Source organism: Euleptes europaea, chromosome 4 (genome assembly GCF_029931775.1).
Source record: "Euleptes europaea isolate rEulEur1 chromosome 4, rEulEur1.hap1, whole genome shotgun sequence".
Lineage (NCBI taxonomy): Eukaryota > Metazoa > Chordata > Lepidosauria > Squamata > Sphaerodactylidae > Euleptes > Euleptes europaea.
In genome coordinates, this window is record NC_079315.1 from 20,089,811 (window position 1) to 20,110,430 (window position 20,620).

General features: G+C 46.3%; 1 protein-coding gene across 1 annotated transcript in view; it reads left to right on the plus strand.

Annotated features, from left to right (window-relative positions):
* The first annotated feature begins 1,023 nt into the window (after positions 1-1,023).
* GAK (cyclin G associated kinase) overlaps positions 1,024-20,620 on the plus strand; it is a 108,166-nt gene continuing 88,569 nt past the window's right edge. The window contains exon 1 of the mRNA XM_056847974.1: positions 1,024-1,194. Within this exon, the coding sequence (XP_056703952.1) occupies positions 1,053-1,194 (142 nt within the window). The 5' untranslated portion in view covers positions 1,024-1,052. The remainder of the gene's footprint in view (positions 1,195-20,620) is intronic.

Sequence of the window (20,620 nt, forward strand, 5' to 3'; positions counted from 1 at the left end):
AAAATTTTAATTGTGCCTTTTCCCCACTTATGTATTTTTTAAATTTTTATTTCTTAATCAGTGGTTCCCAACCTTTTTTTGACCAGGGACCACTAGGACTTTTTTGTTCGGCGCAGGGACCCCAAGGTTCAAAATAAAAATTCCGGGAATTTGAAAATAAACTTTAATCATAACTGTTAGTTAAACATTAAACTTAGAATAATATTTGAATATATATTTTTATAATAGAGAACTTTTAATTGAAAATATTAATTTATTATGGGTTTATAACTTTGTTTCGCGGACCTTAATTTAGTTCTCGCGGACCCCCGGTTGGGAACCAGTGATTTAAATGATAGCCTTATAGTTGTGGGTGGGTCCCCTCTGTCTCCTGTGTGTGTGTGAAGTGCCGTCAAGTCGCAGCCGACTTATGGCGACCTCTTTTTGGGGTTTTCATGGCAAGAGACTAACAGAGGTGGTTTGCCAGGGCCTCCCTCTGCACAGCAACCCTGGTACGGTATTCCTTGGTGGTCTCCCATCCAAATACTAACCAGGGCTGACCCTGCTTAGCTTCTGAGGTCTGACGAGATCAGGCTAGCCTGGGCCATCCAGGTCTGTCTCCTGGCAACCAATATTTTTGGACCCAGTCCGCCACTGCTTTAAAGTGCGACGGGATTCTTGCTTTCTTCTGATGTGTGCGGGGAGGGGCACCTGTAATCACCGAGAAAACAACTCCTAGAGTTCCCCATCGTTTCCGCCGCCGGCTGCCTTTGCCCCCCTGCGACAGCAAACATGACGTCAGAAGCCACCGCGCAGAGTTCACGACACTCGGCTGTGTGGGCGGGGCCCAAGCGGGCGTGGGCGGGGCCCAAGCGGGCGTGGGCGGGGCGGCGCCTTTCGGCTTCTGACGCACAACGCTGGCGGAAAGGGCTGCGGCGCGGCTCGGAAGGGAGGGGGAGAGGGGAGTACGGTGGCCGGCGAGGGTTACAGTCGCGGGGCTCAGCGGCCGGCCGGGCGGAACCGGGCTGTTGGCTCCTGTCTCTGCCGCCCTCCGCCGCCACCCAGTCCCGGCCATGTCGCTGCTGCAGTCGGCGCTGGATTTCCTGGCCGGGCCGGGCTCCTTGGGGGCCGCCAGCCGGGACCAGAACGACTTCGTGGGGCAGGTGGTGGAGATGGGCGAGATGAAGCTGCGGATCAAGAAGGTCATCGCCGAAGGTGGGTGTTTGTGGTGGGTGTGGCGGGGGGGGGGAGGGGAGCGGGACGGTTGGGGGGCGCAGCGAGGGAGGCCGGGGGCGGAAGGAAGGGCTGTGGCCGGAGGCGCCCTCCCAAGATCCTGGCCCTCCTCCTCCTCCCCTCCCCCTTCCAGCCACCGCACCTGCTGTGCCCAGGGCCGGTGCCAGTCATTGTTGCGCCCTAGGCAAGGCTAACTACTTGTGCACCCCCCCCCAATTGCTAACCAGTTTTCTTTTCTTTTTTAAATACAATTTATTAATTTTTTATATAAAATTTATTTATTAAATCTTAACACTTAACATACACTGTATACATATCCATTCACATACAGAGTGGGCTTCTTCCAGGGTTCGTGTTTAACAGTGCTTAAAACCACAACACGTAGTCATCTTGATAGTTGGTATAACCGTCCTGTTCTGTTGATGCTCTGCTGTAATGTGTTATTTGTACATTTTATGTTTAGAATTGTAATACTTATCTAGTATCTCTGCTACAGTCTTATTTGTCTTCTAATTGCTAACCAATTTTCTTTTCTTTTTTAAAATACAATTTATTAAATTTTTTATATAAAATTTATTTATCAAATTTTAACACTTAACATACCATGTATACATATCCACAGTGGGTCGCCATGTTAGTCTGTTTGCAGTAGTCAAAAAGGGCCAGCGTCCAGCAGCACCTTAAAGACTAACAAAAATATTTTCTGGTAGGGTAGGAGCTTTCGTGTATCGTGTAGCTTCAGGTATCTGAAGAAGTGAGCTGTGGCTCGCGAAAGCTCATAACCCTACCAGCTCATATTTTTGTTAGTCTTTAAGGTGCTACTGGACTCTGGCCCTTTTCGACTACTGTATACATATCCATTCCCATACAGAGTGGGCTTCTTCCAGGGTTCGTGTCTTAACAGTTCTTAAAACCACAACGCGTAGTCATCTTGATAGTTTGTATAACCGTCCTGTTCTGTTGACGCTCTGCTGTAATGTGTTATTTGTACATTTTGTGTTTAGAGTTGTAATACTTACCTAGTATCTCTACTGCAGTCTTATTTGTCTTCTGATTGCTAACCAGTTTTCAAAAACGTGTCTTGTAGGAAAAATAAAAGCGCAAAACTTTTCGTAAGACGTTATAGTTAATTATGTTCCATAGCACTGTTGCGGTACTTAACGTTAACATTAATATATATATAAATTTTCAGTTGCATTTTTTCCCCAAGGCACTAATCTGTTTAAAACTGTGCCCCTCAGGCCAGTTCTGCGCCCTTCTGAGGTCTGCACCCTAAGTGACCGCCTAGTTCTCCTAATGGTAGCACCGGCCCTGGCTGTGTCCCCCCCGTTTCATCATACCAGCCTTGCCTTCCTGAGTTCTCCCAGTTTTGTTCCTTTGCTGCCCCAGCCGAAGGCTGAAACGTAGCAGGGAAATCTTTACCTGCTGGAGACATCTGGGGTGGGGAGAGGGGATGCTGCATTTGGTGGCTTCCCAAGCTGCGGTTGAAATGGCCAGCAGTGGGGCAGAAAGGTGGCTAAACATTTATTTAGATCAAGGTGGGTAGCTTTGTTGGTCTGTCACTAGCAGTAGAAAAGAGCAAGAGTCCAGTGGCACCTTGAAGACTAACATTTCTGGCTTTCATCAGCTACGGCTCAGTTCTTTAGTGGCTCACGGAAGCTCATATCCTGCCAAATATTTTGTTAGTCTTTAAGGTACTACTGGGAGGGGCCGTGGCTCAGTGGTGGAGCTTCTGCTTGGCATGCAGAAGGTCCCAGGTTCAATCCCCGGTATCTCTGGCTAAAGGGAATAGGCAGGTAGGTGATGTGAAAGACCCCTGCCTGAGACCCTGGAGAGCCGCTGGCAGTCTGAGTGGGCAATCCTGACTTTGATGGACCAGGGGTCTGATTCAGTAGAAGGGAGCTTCATGCGGACTCTAAATAAAGGATTGGCAGTAGAAAATCCTTTGTTTAGGGTGTCTTTTTATTATTCTGTTCTTCCTTGAAGGAGCCCAGGGTGGCATATACATGGCTTTCTTCGTCTCCCTGTTGTTGTTTTTTAAAAAAATCCTTATAGCAACCCTGTGAGATAGCTCACTAGATGAGCTTCATGAATCTTCTACCTTCTCCATTTTTGCCTCACAGCAACCCTGTGAATTAGATTAGGCTGAGAGGGGATGTCTGCCTCAAGATCACCCAGTTTGTTTTACAGCAAGCAGGGATTTGAACTCGGGTCCCCCTGGCCTTAGTAAGTTTTTATCTCATCCCATCTGCTAAGGAGCTCAGAGAGCTGTAGATATTCATTCTTTCCTATTTTGGCTGGACAACAGCCCTGTGAGGTAGGTGAGGCAGAGACACCCATGATCACCCATCCAGATTCCTGGCAGAGCTCTCAGATACTAGTCCAAAGTGCTATGCTAGAACCTGATTGCTGTGCGTGAAGGTTTTGCTTTTGTGGGGGTAATCTCTTTCTGTTTCTTACAGTACTTAAAAAGAGAGAGCATTTCTCCATTGTTAGGCAAGGGTTGCCAACTTCTGGATGGGAAGTGGGGAGCTTCCTCCTGTTCCTTTAGGAGCACTTTGACCAGGGTGAAAGTCTCCCTGGCATGAAGAAGCCTCATTTTGTCAGTTTCTTAGATCATCAGAGTGTTGACATTTCTATCATCAGGAAATTAGTAAAAGGTGTAGGCTGATTGTGAAAGGAGGGGAAAGAGAACATTTATAAGGGGAAGGTGTTCGGGGCAGTAAGCGCGGGATGTCAGCGGTGCTTTCTATGTGATCTCTTTGCTACATGGATGTAGGGGGAAAGAGTGAACTTTCTACAGTATGTTCGCATGTTGAAAAGCATTTCACAAATGAGAGCAAGGAGAATATGTATGTTTCCTTACCTGCCTATAGGGACAAATGGTGTGCGTGAAGAACCCCCTATTTGTAATCCTGCCAGCTGTAGAGTGTTACAGTTTACGGAACTGGTCATAGTAACTGCCTGCCCTGTCTCCACTGGTGGGCTCCTTAATAACTAACTTGTTTTTCTTGCTGCTGTTAACGCTTATTGCATTTGTTGGGGGTTCTGAACTTCTTCGCTTAAAAGAGCACGTTGGTTTGGGGGATAGTTTCTTATTTGCTCATATAGTACTAATGTGTCGCTGGGAAAACTGGACTAATTTTCCTCTTGTCTGGCATGTCAGTTATATTAGTGAATGCTCAGGGCATGTGAGTATATGTGCGCGTGTATCTTACTCAACCTGTGACATCAGCAGCATTGGGTGACGCCCTGTGCTCTTCAAGTTCTTGACAATTTCTAAAGTTTTTAATGTATATATTTTGTTTCAAGGGCTTGGCTTTCGTTACCTAAATGCAGGGCTGCTTATAGTTTAAAAGGAAATAAGGAAATGTGCCAAACAAGGCCAGCTGAAGAAATTTGCAGTTTGACTATGTTCTTCGCAAGCCGAACGCTCCTTCTTTTCTGCACTAACAGTGGAATCCTAAATAAAGTTACACTCTTCTAACCCCATGGACCTTTGTGGGCTTAAAAGGGTGCTGCTACTCTGTTCAGGATTCCACTGTTAATTACAGATCTTACTTCCGAGGGTTGCTTTTTTTTTTTTGAGAAAAGCCACAAGCTGAATCCCATTATGCCTGAAAAAGATATTGTGCTTTTTTGTTTCTAATTTTAAGCACGTATCTCCCTCACTCTCAGCCAACGCAATACTCAAGGCAGCTGTTGCTTTTTTAAAAACCGATTTCTTTGGGGCAGCTTTGCAAATGCTTCAGCATGGTTGGAGCAAGTCAGATCAGCTGACTGTAACAGTGCAATTCAGTGTGGAATTATTCCAATCCAAGACCTTACATTTTGATGGTGTTGGACTGGAGTGACTCTGTGTAGGATTGTACTGTAAGTCCCGTGACTCAATCGGCACTGCCAATGTAATTGTCTTGCTTTTGTGTGGGGGCATGAGCTGGCTAGATCTTGGAGACACTTCTGTTAAACTGAGTGAGGCACATGGCAAGGTTTAAGCTTCCCCAGAAAGCTAATGAAGACTGCCCATTGGAGCATTCCAACCTGTTATTCGTTCTGTTGTTTTTAGCCTGCCTTTTCTCCAAGGAGCTCAGGGAATCAGGCATGATACTTTTTTGTCTTCACAAGCAACCGTGAGGTAGGTCATACTAGAAGAGAACGATTGTGCTAAACCAAGTGAACTTGGTTTGGGGGAAGGGCCGTAGCTCAGTTGCTAGAGCATCTGCTTGGCATGCAGAAGGTCCCAGGTTCAATCCCCGGCATCTCCAGTTAAAGGGACTAGGCAAGAGACCCTGGAGAGCCGCTGCCGGTCTGAGTAGACAATACTGACTTTGATGGACCAAGGGTCTGGTTCAGTATAAGGCAGCTTCATGTGTTCACCTGTGTTGAACTTAATCACTGTAGATCTGAATCTGGGTCTCTGCAATTCAAGCGCAGTGCTCCAATCACAATCGACTACAGCCACTTGGCAGATGTTTGAAAAGCCAAACTGTGTACCCCCCAGCACCCAGATAGGTCGACACTCCAAATTGTCTCAGGTTGAGATCCGATTATGGGCTGCTGGGTATGTGTAACTGCTCAGCTAATGGGTTTACATTCACATTTGCTGCAAGGGACTCATCCAGTCAGTTCAGTAGGAGTTGGGTGAGCATCGCTGTGCAGATGTGCATTCAGCAGCACATCTGAATCTGCACCGGTAACATGCATAGAGGCTGTTGACACACATGGAATTTGTTTTGTTGACTAGACTGGCCTGGTTGTATATTGTAAATGACAGTGTAGAGTATCAGCTATGTGTACGCTTTTCAATGAAAGGTTTGTTTCTAGCCTAGTACCTGACTGGTTTAAAGCAGAAGGGAATAAATCTCTATGGTATAGAATTGTGTGTCTTACGCTGAAGATTCTGGGTGGTCTTTTGATTGTGTTTTTGAGATTCGGATATGACTTACATACCTATACGTTCCCGAATTACTTCATCTTTTCCAGTTGCCCAACAAATGGTTGGAATGCTCTCTTATAAAAGCTGAATGCTCTCTCGTAAAAGGAGATTTTATCCATGGCACAGTTGCGCGGCCTGCCATTTTAGCTTCTCAGATTGCAGCCAGCAGAATCGTGCCTGTCTCTTGACAAACGGCTTATCTAAATATGTGGCATAATATAACCCTATTAAAATTTCAGTGTGGAGATTCCTGATCGGTAAAAGAATGTTTTTTTAAAAAACCCAATATATAGAAAAATTCTCCACTAAACTTCTCCAATGCAGGCAAAACTGAGTAATGCTCTTGAGGCTACTCAGGCCTTATATTAGAATTAAGGTATTTGCAAACTTGATATGAGGAGCCCCGTGGCGCAGAGTGGTAAGCTGCAGTACTGCAGTCCAAGCTCTGCTCACAACCTGAGTTCCATCCCAACAGAAGTCGGTTTCAGGTAGCCAGCTCGAAGTTGACTCAGCCGTCCATCCTTCCGAGGTCGGTCAAATGAGGACCCAGCTTGCTGGGGGTAAAGGGAGGCCGACTGGGGAAGGCACTGGCAAACCACCCCGTAAACAAAGTCTGCCTAGGAAACGTCGGGATGTGACGTCACCCCATGGGTCAGGAATGACCCGGTGCTTGCACAGGGGACCGTTACCTTTTAAAAACTTGATATGAGGCTGACATTTTAAAAATCAGTACATGCCTGCTTCCAGATTTTGGGGGCTCTGGGCAGAGGGTTCCTGGGGCCCCCCTTCCCACCCTCTCACCCATGTATCTCACTTCCTGCCTGTGCATCCTTTCCCTGCTCTGCTCACACGTCCCCCCCCCCCCCGCTGCCATCTTTACTCCCCACAGCCCTTTCCCTGTTGGCACTGGGTATTATGGGTGGTGGAGAGCCCACACTGAGTAGGCAGAGAAAGGGCTGGCAGCCGTGGCCCTGCTGAAAGCCCTGGGCCTCGGCAGCTGCCTCACCTAAGGAGATGCCAGTGCTGGTCCTGAGAGGACCTCAGGCTGTTCATACCTTTCCTGTTACAGTAGGCCTTTGGAAGACATAGTTAATATTCAGAAGGGTTACTAGGTCAGAAGCAGGTTTCTTCCTCAGCATCCTAAATTCACATTCTTCCTGTTCACCCCAATAGTCATGGCTGAGGGGGAACCTGGTCAACCATGGTTTGCACCTAACCGTATCTGCAAGCCAGCTTCAAGTCCTGCTTGTGGTGGGAATGCTGGTTAATGCTAACCTTGGTTGAGGTCACTATAGATGCCTTCTTTAACTATGATCTCATCTATTGGGGGAGACGATGGGGGAAATTCATGAGAAAAATTAATTTTGTGCGATCCTGCAGCCTGCGTTACATTTGCCGTGGGTGTAACAAACTGCAAAACGCCATCGTTCCCCAGTTGAAAGCAAGCTTGGTGTAGTGGTTGGAGTAGGATCCAGGAGAGCCGGGTTCAAATCCCTACTGTGCCAAGAAGTTTGCGAGCTGATCCTGGACCAGTCATTTTTCTCTTCCTTATTTACCTTACAGCATTCTTGTGATGATAAAATGGTGGGGAGAAAAGTGTACCCCACCCTGAGCTCTTTGGAGGAAGGACAGGATACGAATGTACTTAATAAAGAGTGGCTTGCTGAACTAATGTGTTGTGGTGCTTAAATCCTGTTTATTGACAATATACCTCGTGTGTTTTGGCTAGCTGTCATACTGATAACATCAGGAAGGAGCCCAGTCATTTTCTGTCCCTCACTTTCCCCTCAGGAGTACTCGGTGCTAAAAATACCTTCTGTTAAATTTGAGATAGGGAGAGAAAACCCTCAAGGTAGATGGTTGGGGATGGATAGAAAGTGTGTATAAAAATTTCTATATTTAAGTCTTTTTATGCCCTTCAGGTACTACCGTTTCAAATATATTGCTCCCAATTCCTCAGGGATGGTAGGATGTAGCTTTTCAGGGGCACATTTGTATTAAATTTCTTCTTCCCAGTGAATTCTGGCAGTTTTATTGGGGGGGGGGGGGCAGGGCAGCATGCCTCTGCAGATTTCTCAGCGTCTCGCCAAGCTTCAGTTAGCAAAGTGGTTCCCATACTTTTCGGGCCACCGCCCCCTTGGTTCCACAAACTCAACCCCAGCGCCCCCTATCCTATAAAAAGCATTATTCAAAATAGGGCTTTGCACGACTCACTAAAGAAAATAATAATAAAATTTCAAAACAGTCATAATTAATTGCTCATCTATTCAAAATCAAATTAAAACTTCTTAGTTGACATTTATTCAACAAAACTGATGAACTTGATCCAGTGGTACCAGCTCTTCAAAGTCTGGAAAAAAATTCTGATAGTTTTCCCCAAATTTGCCAGCATGGGGCCATAGCTTGATCTATTGTCAATTAGTGAACAACGCAGTTGAAGGGGCCCACCTCTAGCGGCCCCTGCTGCCCTCTTGCCTCTTAATGCCCCTCTAGGTAACCCCACCGCCCCCCAAGGGGAGGTACTGCCCACTTTGGGAACCACTGAGTTAGTATAAAGCTTTGTTTTATTCTGGTCCTCGTTCAGGGAACTCAAGGTGGTTGTATGGTCTATTTTTATTTACATCATTTATAGTTTGCCTTTCTCAGTTGGATTCAAAGGTGGATTACACAGAGTGAGTCAATACAATCCACTCGATGGAGTATTCAGTAAACAATACGATAGGATTACCATGTAAGGTAGGCTGAGAAATGACTGGCCCATAACTATTCTCACTACACCCATAGGCATAGTTAGTCCTGTCTAAGCCCATTGATTTTAATGGGTTTTGATCAGAGTAACTCTATAGGACTGTGTTTTTATTTATTTAGAAGATTTCTGTGCTGCCTTTCCAGGGAACCTGCCCAAGGCAGTTTAAAAAACAAAACGTGATTAAAAACGTAAAAGACTACTAAACTTACCCATTTGAAACCCATCCAGAGCATGAAAACACTGAGCAGCATAAAGTGAATCTCAAACAGTTTGTCGTCTAAAGGCAGACTATAAAAATGATGGTCAAAGAGAAACCAAGAGGAAAGGTGGGATAGAAATGTTTTAATTAATAAATAAATCCTTAAGAGTCTGGGCTAAAGGAAATATTTTGCCCTGCCACCTAAAAGAGGTCAGCTTAGGTAATGGAAGAGCCTCAAGGGGATGGTCATTCTTCAAGCCAAGGGTTTGCTGCTGGAAAAGCCCTGTTTGGTTGCTACCTGCCTCCCCTCTACAGGTGGGGGACACAGGGGAACAGTGATTGTGAGGCAGATCTTAGCTGGCAGGCTGGACACTGCGGGATGAGGCGGTCCTTCAAGTACCCTGGCCCCAAGCCCTTCAGGGCCTTAAAGGGAAGAACCACCACTTTGCATGTTGCCTGGAAACCGGCATGGTAAGAATTTTGAACTTGTGTCTCCCTAGTCCCGACACTCCAACCACTGGTGACCATCGCTAGTAGAAAAAGCAGTACACCGAATCTAGATCAGGGGTGTCGAACTCAATTGTTACGAGGGCCGGATATGACATAAATGTCACCTGGCTGGGCCATGCCTTGCCAGCCCAGTTTTAGAGTGGGGAGGGGGTGGCTGGCTTGCGGGCTGGATAAGAACTCTCAAAGGGCTGGATCCGGCCCACGGGCCTTATGTTTGACACCCCTGATCGAGATGCTACCTCAGATGTTGTCCCAATCTTACAGGGTAGCAAGTGTTATTCACTATCTGTATCAGTGGCCTGTATGAGCATAGCCAACAGGCATCCTTTGCCATTAGGAGGCAGAAGAAATGGGAAGCTGGTTGGATGTGGGCTTCCCCCCCCCCACAGCTTAGGAAAAGGGACTTGATGCTTCATTAGCAAACCTTGTAGCAGCTCATTCTGCAAAAGGATGTGACTCTGGCAGCTAACAATGTGCTGGGAACACCACACCAATTAGCACATGCATGCCTCATTGATAGGGTTTCGACCTACCTGTGATGTTGAAAGCATCTGCAATCGCAGCGGATGGCATAGCAGAGTGGCTGGCAATAGCCTGGAACTGAATCTAGTATCTGAATCCTTTTGGCATTTGCCGTCATATTCAACGTGCAAGCTTTATTTTGGTTGGCTGACACCGGAGCCCTTTCAGGTGAGCATCCTTCCAAAACTGCTTGGATGTACTGCAGACTGAGGCACTGGGTTCCACAAAAGCATTCTCCTGGTCGCCGGCAGTGAAGAATTTTTCCCCCTTCTGGCAACTGCCTTTTTACGGCAATGGAATCTGCTGTCCTGGGCCTTTCAGATGGGTCACCGTTTTAGTCTGGCAGCAGCAGAAGGAAGCAGGAGTCCAGTGGCACCTTAATGGCCAAGTTTATTCCGATAAAGAATCCTAGAGTTAGAAGAGGCCCTACAGGCCATCTAGTCCAACCCCCTGTTTAATGCAGGATCAGCCTAGAGCATCCCTGACAAGTGCTTGTCCAGCCTCTGCTTAAAGACTGCCAGTGAGGGGGAGCTCACCACCTCCCTAGGGAGCTGATTCCACTGTCAAACAACTCTTACTGTACACATATTTTCCTAATATCCAGTCGGTACCTTTCCACCCGCAATTTAAATCCATTATTGCGAGTCCTAGCCTCTGCTGCCAACAGGAAGCTTCTTAAACCTTTTCCCCTTTTACGCGACCCTGGGTATATAGGTATATAAAATAGGTATACAAACCAAACATTTACTGATAATAAATCAATTTTTTTTGCAACCCCCCCACATTCAGTTACGCAACCCCATATGGGGTCGCAACACACAGTTTAAGAAGCTTTGCTCTAAGTGACAGCCCTTCAAATGCTTAAAGACAGCAATCATGTCCCCCCTCAACCTTCTCTTCTCCAGACTAAACATTCCCAACTCCCTCAGCCTTTCCTCATAGGGCTTGGTCTCCAGGCCCCTGATCATCCTCGTCTCTCTCCTCTGCACCCGCTTGATTCTGTCCACATCCTTTCTGAAGTGAGGCCTCCAGAACTGCACACAATACTCCAGGTGTGACCTGACCAATGCAGTGTACAGTGGAACCATGACATCTTGCGATTAGGATGTTTTGCCTCTGTTGATGCACCCCAAGATCGCATTAGCTTTTTATGTCGCTGCATCACACTGGCTGCTCATATTTAACTTACAGTCCACCCATACCCCAAGATCTTGTTCACACACACTGCTGCCCAGAAGTGTATCCCCCACCCAGTATGCACAAACACATAAGTGTTTGTGAGTCAGAGCTTGCTTCATCAGAGGAAAACATTTTATTAGTGTTGAAGGTCCCACGTGGACTTCTGTTTTATTCCGTTTAAGAGCATCCTAGCAGCCGCTTTTACTTCCAGCCTTGTTTTACATAACAGAGCAACTCCAGGTGTCTTTGGGTCCCTTTCTGCCCTGGTATCTTCTCAGCCAGGAGGAAACTGGGGGGGGGGGGGAGAGAAAGCACCGTACTGCCAGAGATGCAGGGCAGAAGATTTTCCAGTCCTTTATTTCCCCAATCACAAGAATAAAACCAATTTCTGAAGTTAAACTGTTTCGTCAGTCAAACAACAGTGACGAGACGGCAATGAAATATTTAGGCAAGCAACATGTGATAGTTTTACTATAGAGGAAGCCTCAGCTCTCAGTTTGCAAGACCTGAGCAAGTCTGTTAAAGAAGAGATGTTCTGGAGGTCATTAATTTATAAGGTTGCCATTAGTCGGAAGCTACTCGGTGGCACTTAACGCACAGAGAGTTTTCAAAATTGTCATGTTTGTCGGGGATTGCGTGAGGGGTACATATGTTTTATTTACTTTTAGGCAGGTGCGGAGGGAGATACCAATATTCAGTATGTATTAATCCAAAGAGAGATCAAGTTATGAATCCCCATGATTAGCTGGGCAGGTGAAATTTTTTTTAAATGCTTGTGTTCCCTCCTTCTAGAATATGTATTGTAATCCCTAATCTGGTAGGGAAGGAGCCCCGTGGCGCAGAGTGGTAAAGCTGTAGTACTGCAGTCCAAGCTCTGCTCACGACCTGAGTTCGATCCTGACGGAAGTCGGTTTCGGGTAGCCGGCTCAAGGTTGACTCAGCCTTCCATCCTTCCCAGGTCGGTAAAATGAGTACCCAGCTTGCTGGGGGTAAAGGGAAGATGACTGGGGAAGGCACTGGCAAACCACCCCGTAGAAACAAAGTCTGCCTAGTAAACGTCGGGATGTGACGTCATCCCATGGGTCAGGAATGACCCGGTGCTTGCACAGGGGACCTTTACCTTTAATCTGGTAGGGGCCTAACAGGTGCAGCAAGTGATGCTGTGGATAGTGGCAATTAAACTGAGCTGCCTCCATTACCTCCGCGGGAGTGAGTTAATTCTGTCGAATTAGATGAGCGGACGCTCATGTCCATGGTATATCATGCGCAGTTCTTCAGAAGCACTAAGATTAATGTCAGCAGTTTTAATTGCCTTTGGTTCTTCCTTAAATTTAAGCAAGTTAAGGAAAGCACATATTATATTGCCTTTAATTTTTTACTGGTGATATTCTGTTTTTTTTTTTTTTTTTTAAGTCTGCTCAAAGCTTTGATTTTTAAAAAAGATATAATTTAGTTATGTGTCAACAATTTATGTGTCGTGTTCTAAGTCCCCGTCTCTCTCTCTCTTTTTAATAAAAAGTATAACTGTAGCCCTTTAGCCAGCACGGTGTAATGGTTAAGAGCGTCGGACTCTAATCTGGAGAACCGGGTTTGATTCCCCACTCCTCCATGAGTGGCGGACTCCAATCTAACGATCCAGGTTAGTTTCCCCACTCCTCCACACGAAGCCTGCTGGGTGACCTTGGGCTAGTCACAGCTCTCTCTGAACTCTCTCAGACCCACCTGCCTCACAAGTTGTTGTGGGGAGAGGAAGGGAATGTGATTGTAAGCTGCTTTGGGATTCCTTATGATAGAGGAAAAGCAGAGTATAAAAACCTACTCTTCTTTTCCCCCTTATCTCTTGGCAACAGAAGGGGCTAGATACCTTTTGAAAAAGGAAAGCTGCAAATTCAGAGGCCCGATAGATAGGTCGTTATAATAATATTCAATGGTTTATTTAAAAAACGACACTGAAAAGGCTCCAGTGGGCAGGGACTATGGCTACCGATAGAGAACTGGAGCAGAAAATATGTGGAAACCCCATTACTGCTGCACAATATCAGCCACTTTGGAGAAACCACATGAGCCTGTCCCTATGTGGAAAACCGTATTTCTTTTTAAGTATTGGTCTTGGGACAGAAAAGTACGTGGACTACCCTTTAAAACATGTTTAATAAATAGAATTCAAAATAAACACGGCTAAATTACACTCCATTCAGAGCACGGGAAATGATTTCGATTCAGACTTCTCTGGAAAACCATACTGCCGCAAAGAACATCCCCTTTTGCCCTTGCTATTGTGCTTTCTAGCAGGCGAGAAGCTAGTTTTTTTAAAAACAAAACCCCCCAATTTGCTAAGCATTGCTACAAAGCATTTCCACAGTCGGTTGCCAGGGGGGTTCAGTCTGACCATGGGCATGCTTATTGAAAAATAATTCCTGCTGGGTTTAGTGTGTGTATTGCCAAGTAACTCTGCACTGGGTTGCACACTTGGAAGATATGAAACTGCCTTGTACTGAGTCGCGCACGGGAAGCTGCCTAATCAGATCATCGGTCCATCAAGGTCAGTATTGTCTAGTCAGACTGGCAGCGGCTCTCCGGGGTCTCAGGTCGAGGGTCTTGCCCGTCACCCACCGTCTGATCCTTTTCACTTGGAGAGGCTGGGGATCGAACCTGGGACTGTCTGCACGCAAAGCCAAGGCTCTTCCACTGAGCCACGGTCCCTCCCCAAGTCAGACAGCACCATCTGCTCTCCACAGCAGTGGCTCTCAGCATCTTTTCCACAGATCATTCTCTGACCTGCTGCTGGAGGTCACTTTATCCGGAGATGCAGCTCCTGAATGTGGGAACCTTCTGTCGAGTGAGGCATGTGCCCGGCCACGGAGCCGTTCCCCCACCCTACCCCCTTTATTCTGGAGAAATTGTTGTCAGGAAGAGTGGACTGTACTCTATGGACTCTTGCTGCCAAAAATGTGCTAGTCTTTAAGGTACCACAGAACTCCTTGTTCTTGGAAAACTTGTCAGACCTCTAAAACTGTTGTAATAAATCCCTTTGCCCAGGGATTTAAACTTAACACTGTAATGGCATGTGTTTATGAATTTAGGTTAGATTGAAGATATCAAGTACTGAAGACAGTAAGCTTACTTTTAAGTTTCAATAATTGTTTTCCTTTTGTTAACACAGTGTTTGGTCCAGTTAGTCTAGGTATTATCTTATTGTTACCGGTGATATGTTGAGACTGGACTCTGCAGCTGGCTAGCAGAAAATAAAGAAGAAGAGAAAAAGAAGAGTTGGTTTTTCTATGCTGATTTTCTTAACCACTTAAGGAAGAACCAAACTGGCTTACAATCACCTTTCCTCCCGCTCCCCACAACAGACACCCTGTGAGGTAGATGGGGCTGAGAGAGCTCTAAGAGAGCTGTGACTAGCCCAAGGTCACCCAGTTGGCTTCATGTGTAGGAGTGGGGAAACCAACCCTGTTCACTAGATTAGAGTCTGCCGCTCGTGTGTAGGAGTGGGGAATCAAACCCGGTTCTCCAGATCAGACTCCACCGCTCCAAACCACCGCTTTTAACCACTTCACCATGCTATGCTAGAGCCCAGCCACAATATGTGGGCACCTGCATTTGTAACTTATGGACCCCCTTCCCAAATGCTGCCCACCAGTTTCTATTATGACTCTATGGACTCTGAAGATAAGCAGATTTCCTCCTCCCCCTCCCAACCAATTGTAATGCGGCCTCCTGTTCTAGATGCCTGCCCAGTATGGCAAAACAAGGTGTGTGTCTATATACCCAACAGGCCACGCACAATATATGACGGATGGGCTTTACAGATTATTCTGATTTGTCCTTTTTGCTTTAGTATCACAAGTTGGGAGAATTACTTTAAATAAGAATTCTGAATTGCATAGTTATGTAAATTTCATGTGTTGACTCAATTGTGAATGTGTTGTGTAGGTAAAAAAACCCACTTATTTAGTATACTTTTCTCTTGCCCTCCTTCTAAGGAGCTCCAGGCAGCCTACATCTCTCCTCCCATCCATTTTACCCACAGAAGAACAACCCTGCGAGGTAGGTTGGGCTGAGAGGAGGTGACTGGCCCAAGGTCACCCAGTGAGTTTCATGACAGAGAAAAGATTTGAACCTAGGTCTTCCAGGTTGTTCTAGTCCAGCACTCTCACCACTAGGTAACACTGTCTTCTCAGTTATCTTTTTAGGAAGCATAACCCACAATACTACCATCGCAGTTCATCCTGTCGCTGGCTTAGTGTGGTGTAAGTGACTTAATAAAGAATCAGGCCAAGCAATTTAATATTAATGTAATATCAACATGGGTTGCTAGTGTAGTTTGTGTGTGAGGTGACAATAACCATCTCCAGCTGGAGCTCAAAATGTCATCAATGGGTTCATTTATTAGACCTCGCTTTTCTCCCCAGTAGGGGACCCAAGGCAGCTCACAGCATCCTTCTCCCTTCCTCCGATTTTATCCCTGCAGCAGCCGCCGGCCTGTAGGGTAGGTTAGGCTGAGAGATAGTGACTCTAGAAGGTCACTCAGCGGGCTTCCATGGTGGATTTGAACCTGGGGCTTCCAGATCACATGAACACATGAAGCTGTCTTATACTGAATCAGATCATTGGTCCATCAAAGTCAGTATTGTCTAAGACTGACAGCAGCTCTCCAGGGTCTCAGGCAGAGAGGGTCTTTCACATCAACTACTTGCCTAGTCCCTTTAACTGGAGATCCCAGGGATTGAACCTACAGATCCTACTGTGATGCTGTAACCACTACACCATTGCTAACTGATGCCAGCTTGTAGCATGAGTCTGTCTGTCCATCATAGCAGTCTTCCTATCTCTGATTTCTAAACAGAAGTGTGTCACAGCTTTCTGCTGCTCCGTCCCCTCTCAGCTTATCTTGGGCAACCACCATAGTCTCCAGAATGTGAACGGGTTCACGTTATCCCCCCTCCAGTTCCGTTGTTCCTCCTGCTCGTTGCATCCGTCGGACTTCGTTGGCTCTAGCAAATAATTTTCTCTGCTCCTTTTTTGCTCCCCTTCCGCACCACGCGGCTTTGTGGAAGTGACCAGGTGCTTCTTGAACTCCATCGACCACAGGGTTTCCAATCTCCAGGTAATAGCTGCAGCATCTCCTGCTATTAACAACTGATCTCCAGCCGATAGAGATCAGTTCCCCTGGAGAAAATGGCCGCTTTGGCAATTGGACTCTATGGAATTGAAGACCCTCCCCAAACCCCGCCTTCCTTAGGCTTCGCCCTCAAACCTCCCGCCGGTGGCGAAAAGGCACCTGGCAACCCTAATCGGCCACCAGAGGTCTGTGGTGGGCTTGTAAATAGCCACTTGCCCGGTTGCCTGTATGAAGTGTGAGTTTCTCCAAGCTTGGAAATTTTTCCCTCCCCTCCCCATTTTTAAAGCGATAAATATGGATGAGCTGCTGTACTGGGCTAGTAATTTTTTTTCCAGATTGATTTGCAGAGCTGGTCTCCGCTTAATGTCCCGCATCCTTTACTCCCAGGGTTTTTCGTGTCTGTGCCCTTGTTCTGCTTCCTTTTGCGCTTCAAAGGGGGCAAGCTTTTTTCCCCTGCGCTCATGTGAGATTGTAGTCAATTCTTAAGAAGTCTGGCTCTTGGAGGAAGCTGGTAATATCTTTTACATGATAGGGGGATCTCAGCCACACAAATGTTATGCTTCCTTTTCCAAAAAGAGAAATCGGTCAGATCCCTTTATAGTTGAGGCGTGGTTAATAAATACGCTGATTAATTGTGTCAATAGTTTTCTGTCAGGCTTTTGCTGTTCTGGGCACTTAACCAACAGGATACTTGTATTTCCCCCCTCCTTTTCTTACTTAGGCATTGCAACCTCCTGAACGTGTCTTGCAATATTTCAGCTGCCCTGCATTCTCAGCATGCTTTCTTTTAAAAATAGGACTAGTTCTGTACTTGCATTCCAACCCAGTTGGTTCCTTGAAAGCAGCTGAAATAGTCTTATCTAATATGTTTTCCTGTTGCAGTCCTCCATATGGTTCTCCTCTTCTCACAACAACTCTGTGAGGTTGGCTAGGCGATTGAGGGGAGACATGATAGAGGTCTATAAAATTATGCATAGTATGGAGAGAGTGGGAGAAGCTTTTCTCCCTCTCTCATAATACTTGAACACGGGGTCATCTGTTGAAGCCTGCGGGTAGAGATTCAAAACAGATAAAAGGAAGTACGGTATTTCTTCACACAACGCATAGTTAAATTGTGGAACTCCCTGCCCCAGGATGTGGTGAGGGCTGCCAACTTGGAAGGCTTTAAGAGGGGAGTGGGCATGTTCATGGAGGATAGGGCTATCCGTGGCTACTAGTTAAAATGGATGCTAGTCATGATGCATACCTATTCTCTCCAGGGTCAGAGGAGCATGCCTATTATATTAGGTGCTTTGGAACACAGACAGGATGCTGCTGCTGCAGTCTTGTTTGTGGGCTTCCTAGAGGCACCTGGTTGGCCACTGTGTGATCAGACTGCTGGACTCGATGGGCTGTGGTCTGATCCAGCATGGCTTTTCCTATGTTCTTATGAGTAGCCCATGACTACCCAGTGAGGTTCTTGGTAGGGGAATTGAACCTGGGTCTCTTGAATCCTAACTCAGCACTTCAACCACTACTCAACACCGGCTTTGGGAGAGAAATAGTTCATAAGCACGCTTGTTTAGATTGTGTCCATGTAAATGAACATGGTACTGTAAAAGCAGGCTGTTTTTGAAAATAATGGTGGATTATTTGTTTTATTTATGGGATTTTTACCTTGCCTTTCTGCCCTCATAGGGCTGCCAAGGTGACTAATTAAAACATACAAATTAAAACATCATTGTAAAAGCCATTAAATTCAAGAAGAAGAAGAAGAGTTGGTTTTTATATGCTGACTTTCTCCACCACTTAAGGGAGAATCAAACCAGGTTACAATCACCTTCCCTTCCCCTCCCCACAACAGACACCCTGTGAGGTAGGTGGGGCTGAGAGAGCTCTAAGGGAGCTGTGACTAATCCAAGGTCACTTAGCTGGCTTCGTGTGTAGGAGTGGGGAAACAAATCCAGTTCACCAGTTCAGAATCCACCGCTCCAAAATCAACATACAAATACATCATTAAAACAATGAGCTTAAAATAAGTACAAAAGATAAAGACATCGTTAAAACACTTGGGAGGAAGGAGGGATCACTGAGGGAAATGCCAAGCAAAATAAAAAAGTCTTCGCCTGCTGGTGGAAGATGGCAGCAAATAGGGGCAAATAAATCTCCCCTGGGGAGCGAGTTCCAGAGTTCTGGTGCCATGACTGAGAAGGCCCTCTCCTGGGTTGTCGCCTACCTCATCTCAGAAGGTTGGGGCATCTGACGCAGGCCCTCCGAAGATGACTGCAGTGGTTGGGGAGGTTCATAAGGCAGTAGGCGGGTTAAGACTTGAAATGCTTTGTCTGGAGAGCGTTCTGTACTATTTCGCCAAAGGCTGTGCTTCAAATCCCCACATTCTCCAGATTGAAGTCTCTTGGGGCACTTTCACACATGCCGAATAATGCACTTTCAATCCACTTTGCAGCTGGATTTCACAGAATCATAGAGTTGGAAGGTATCACCAGGGTCATCTAGTCCAACCCCCTGCACAAAGCAGGAAATTCACAACTACCTCCCCCAGAAGATGGCTAAGATGTCCTCCCTCTCATGATCTGCCTAAGGTCATAGTATTAGCATTGCTGACAGATGGCCATCTAGCCTCTGCTTAAAAACCTCCAGGAAAGGGGCACTTACCACCCCCCGAGGAAGCCTGTTCCACTGAGGAACCGCTCTGTTAGAAAATTCTTCCTAATGTCTAGACGGAAACTTTTTTGATTTAGTTTCAACCAGTTGGTTCTGGTCCGACCTTCTAGGGCAACAGAAAACAACTCGGCACCCTCCTCTATATGACAGCCCTTCAAGTACTTGAAGATGGTTATCCTATCCCCTCTCAGCCGTCTCCTCTTCAGGCTAAACATACCCAGCTCCTTCAACCTTTCCTCATAGGACCTGGTCTCCAGACCCCTCACCATCTTTGTTGCCGTCCTCTGGACGCGTTCCAGCTTGTCTACATCCTTCTTAAATTGCGGTGCCCAAAACTGAACACAATACTCTAGGTGAGGTCTAAGCCGAGCAGAGCAAAGCAATACCATCACATCGCGTGATCTGGACACTATACTTCTGTTGATGCAGATTTTACCATGTGAAACAGCAAAATCGACTTGCAAACGATCGTTAAAGTGGATTGAAAGTGGATTGAAAGCGCATTATTTAGGATGTATGAAAGCACCCCTGGTTTAAAGGTGTCGGTGTTTGTGAAGTGCCTTTTGAACCGCTGTGAGGAACGGTTGCAGTTGACGTATTGAGTTGCTGAGTCCTGAAGTCGTCATCCTTTGAATGTTTCATGGTGTGTCAGGTGGAGCTCTTTTTCTTCTTCTTCTTCTTCCTCTCTGAAGTTTGCTGTGAATGTTATCTTACAGGCCGCTTACAGGGTGTGGTTTCCCCCATAGCAAGCATTCAGCCGTGCTCCAGGTTCCCTCCGCAGGAAGGAACGCCCTCGTGATGAGAAGGAGAAGAAGCTGAACAGTTGTGTGGGTTTATGGTTGAGGTGTCATGGGCTTTTTCATTCAAGGCCTCAGACGTCATGCAGACTTTCGGCAGATGGAGAAATATGTCTGGCTGTCCTCAGTTCTGGTTTTAAAATATATATTGTTGCATTCTGCAGAAGGCATGTAAGAAGGGTTGCCAGGTCCCTCTTGGCCACTGGCAGGAGGTTTTTGGGGCGGAGCCTGAGGAGGGTGGGGGTTGGGGAGGGGAGGGACTTCAATGCCATAGAGTCCAATTGCCAGAGCGGCCATTTTCTCCAGGGGAACTGATCTCTATCGGCTGGTTATCAGTTGTAACAGTGGGAGGTCTCCAGCTACCTCCTGGAGGTTAGCAAAAACCATCGCACTAATAGTCTGTCCGTGGATTACTTTCATCCAGTGATGTGAATGTTACACATCGAGCAACTGTATTTACGGGCCCCTTCCAGCGCTGATCGCAGCTTGTGGGTTATTAGCGAATGAATTTGCGACTGAAGAAACTTTGGTGTGAAATGGGATTTATACCGGATGCCCTTTTCACCATTCGCTTTATTTCCGTTCAAGCGCTGTTTGAGGTTGAATCTGCAATCGCTACATTGTTCTTTCATTTTAGTCCTACGTGCACAAAAATCTTCTCTAGCACGTAGGAATTCTATAGCCCGTGCGGTTTTTCTACCTTCATTCGTATTTTTACCTCCTTAAA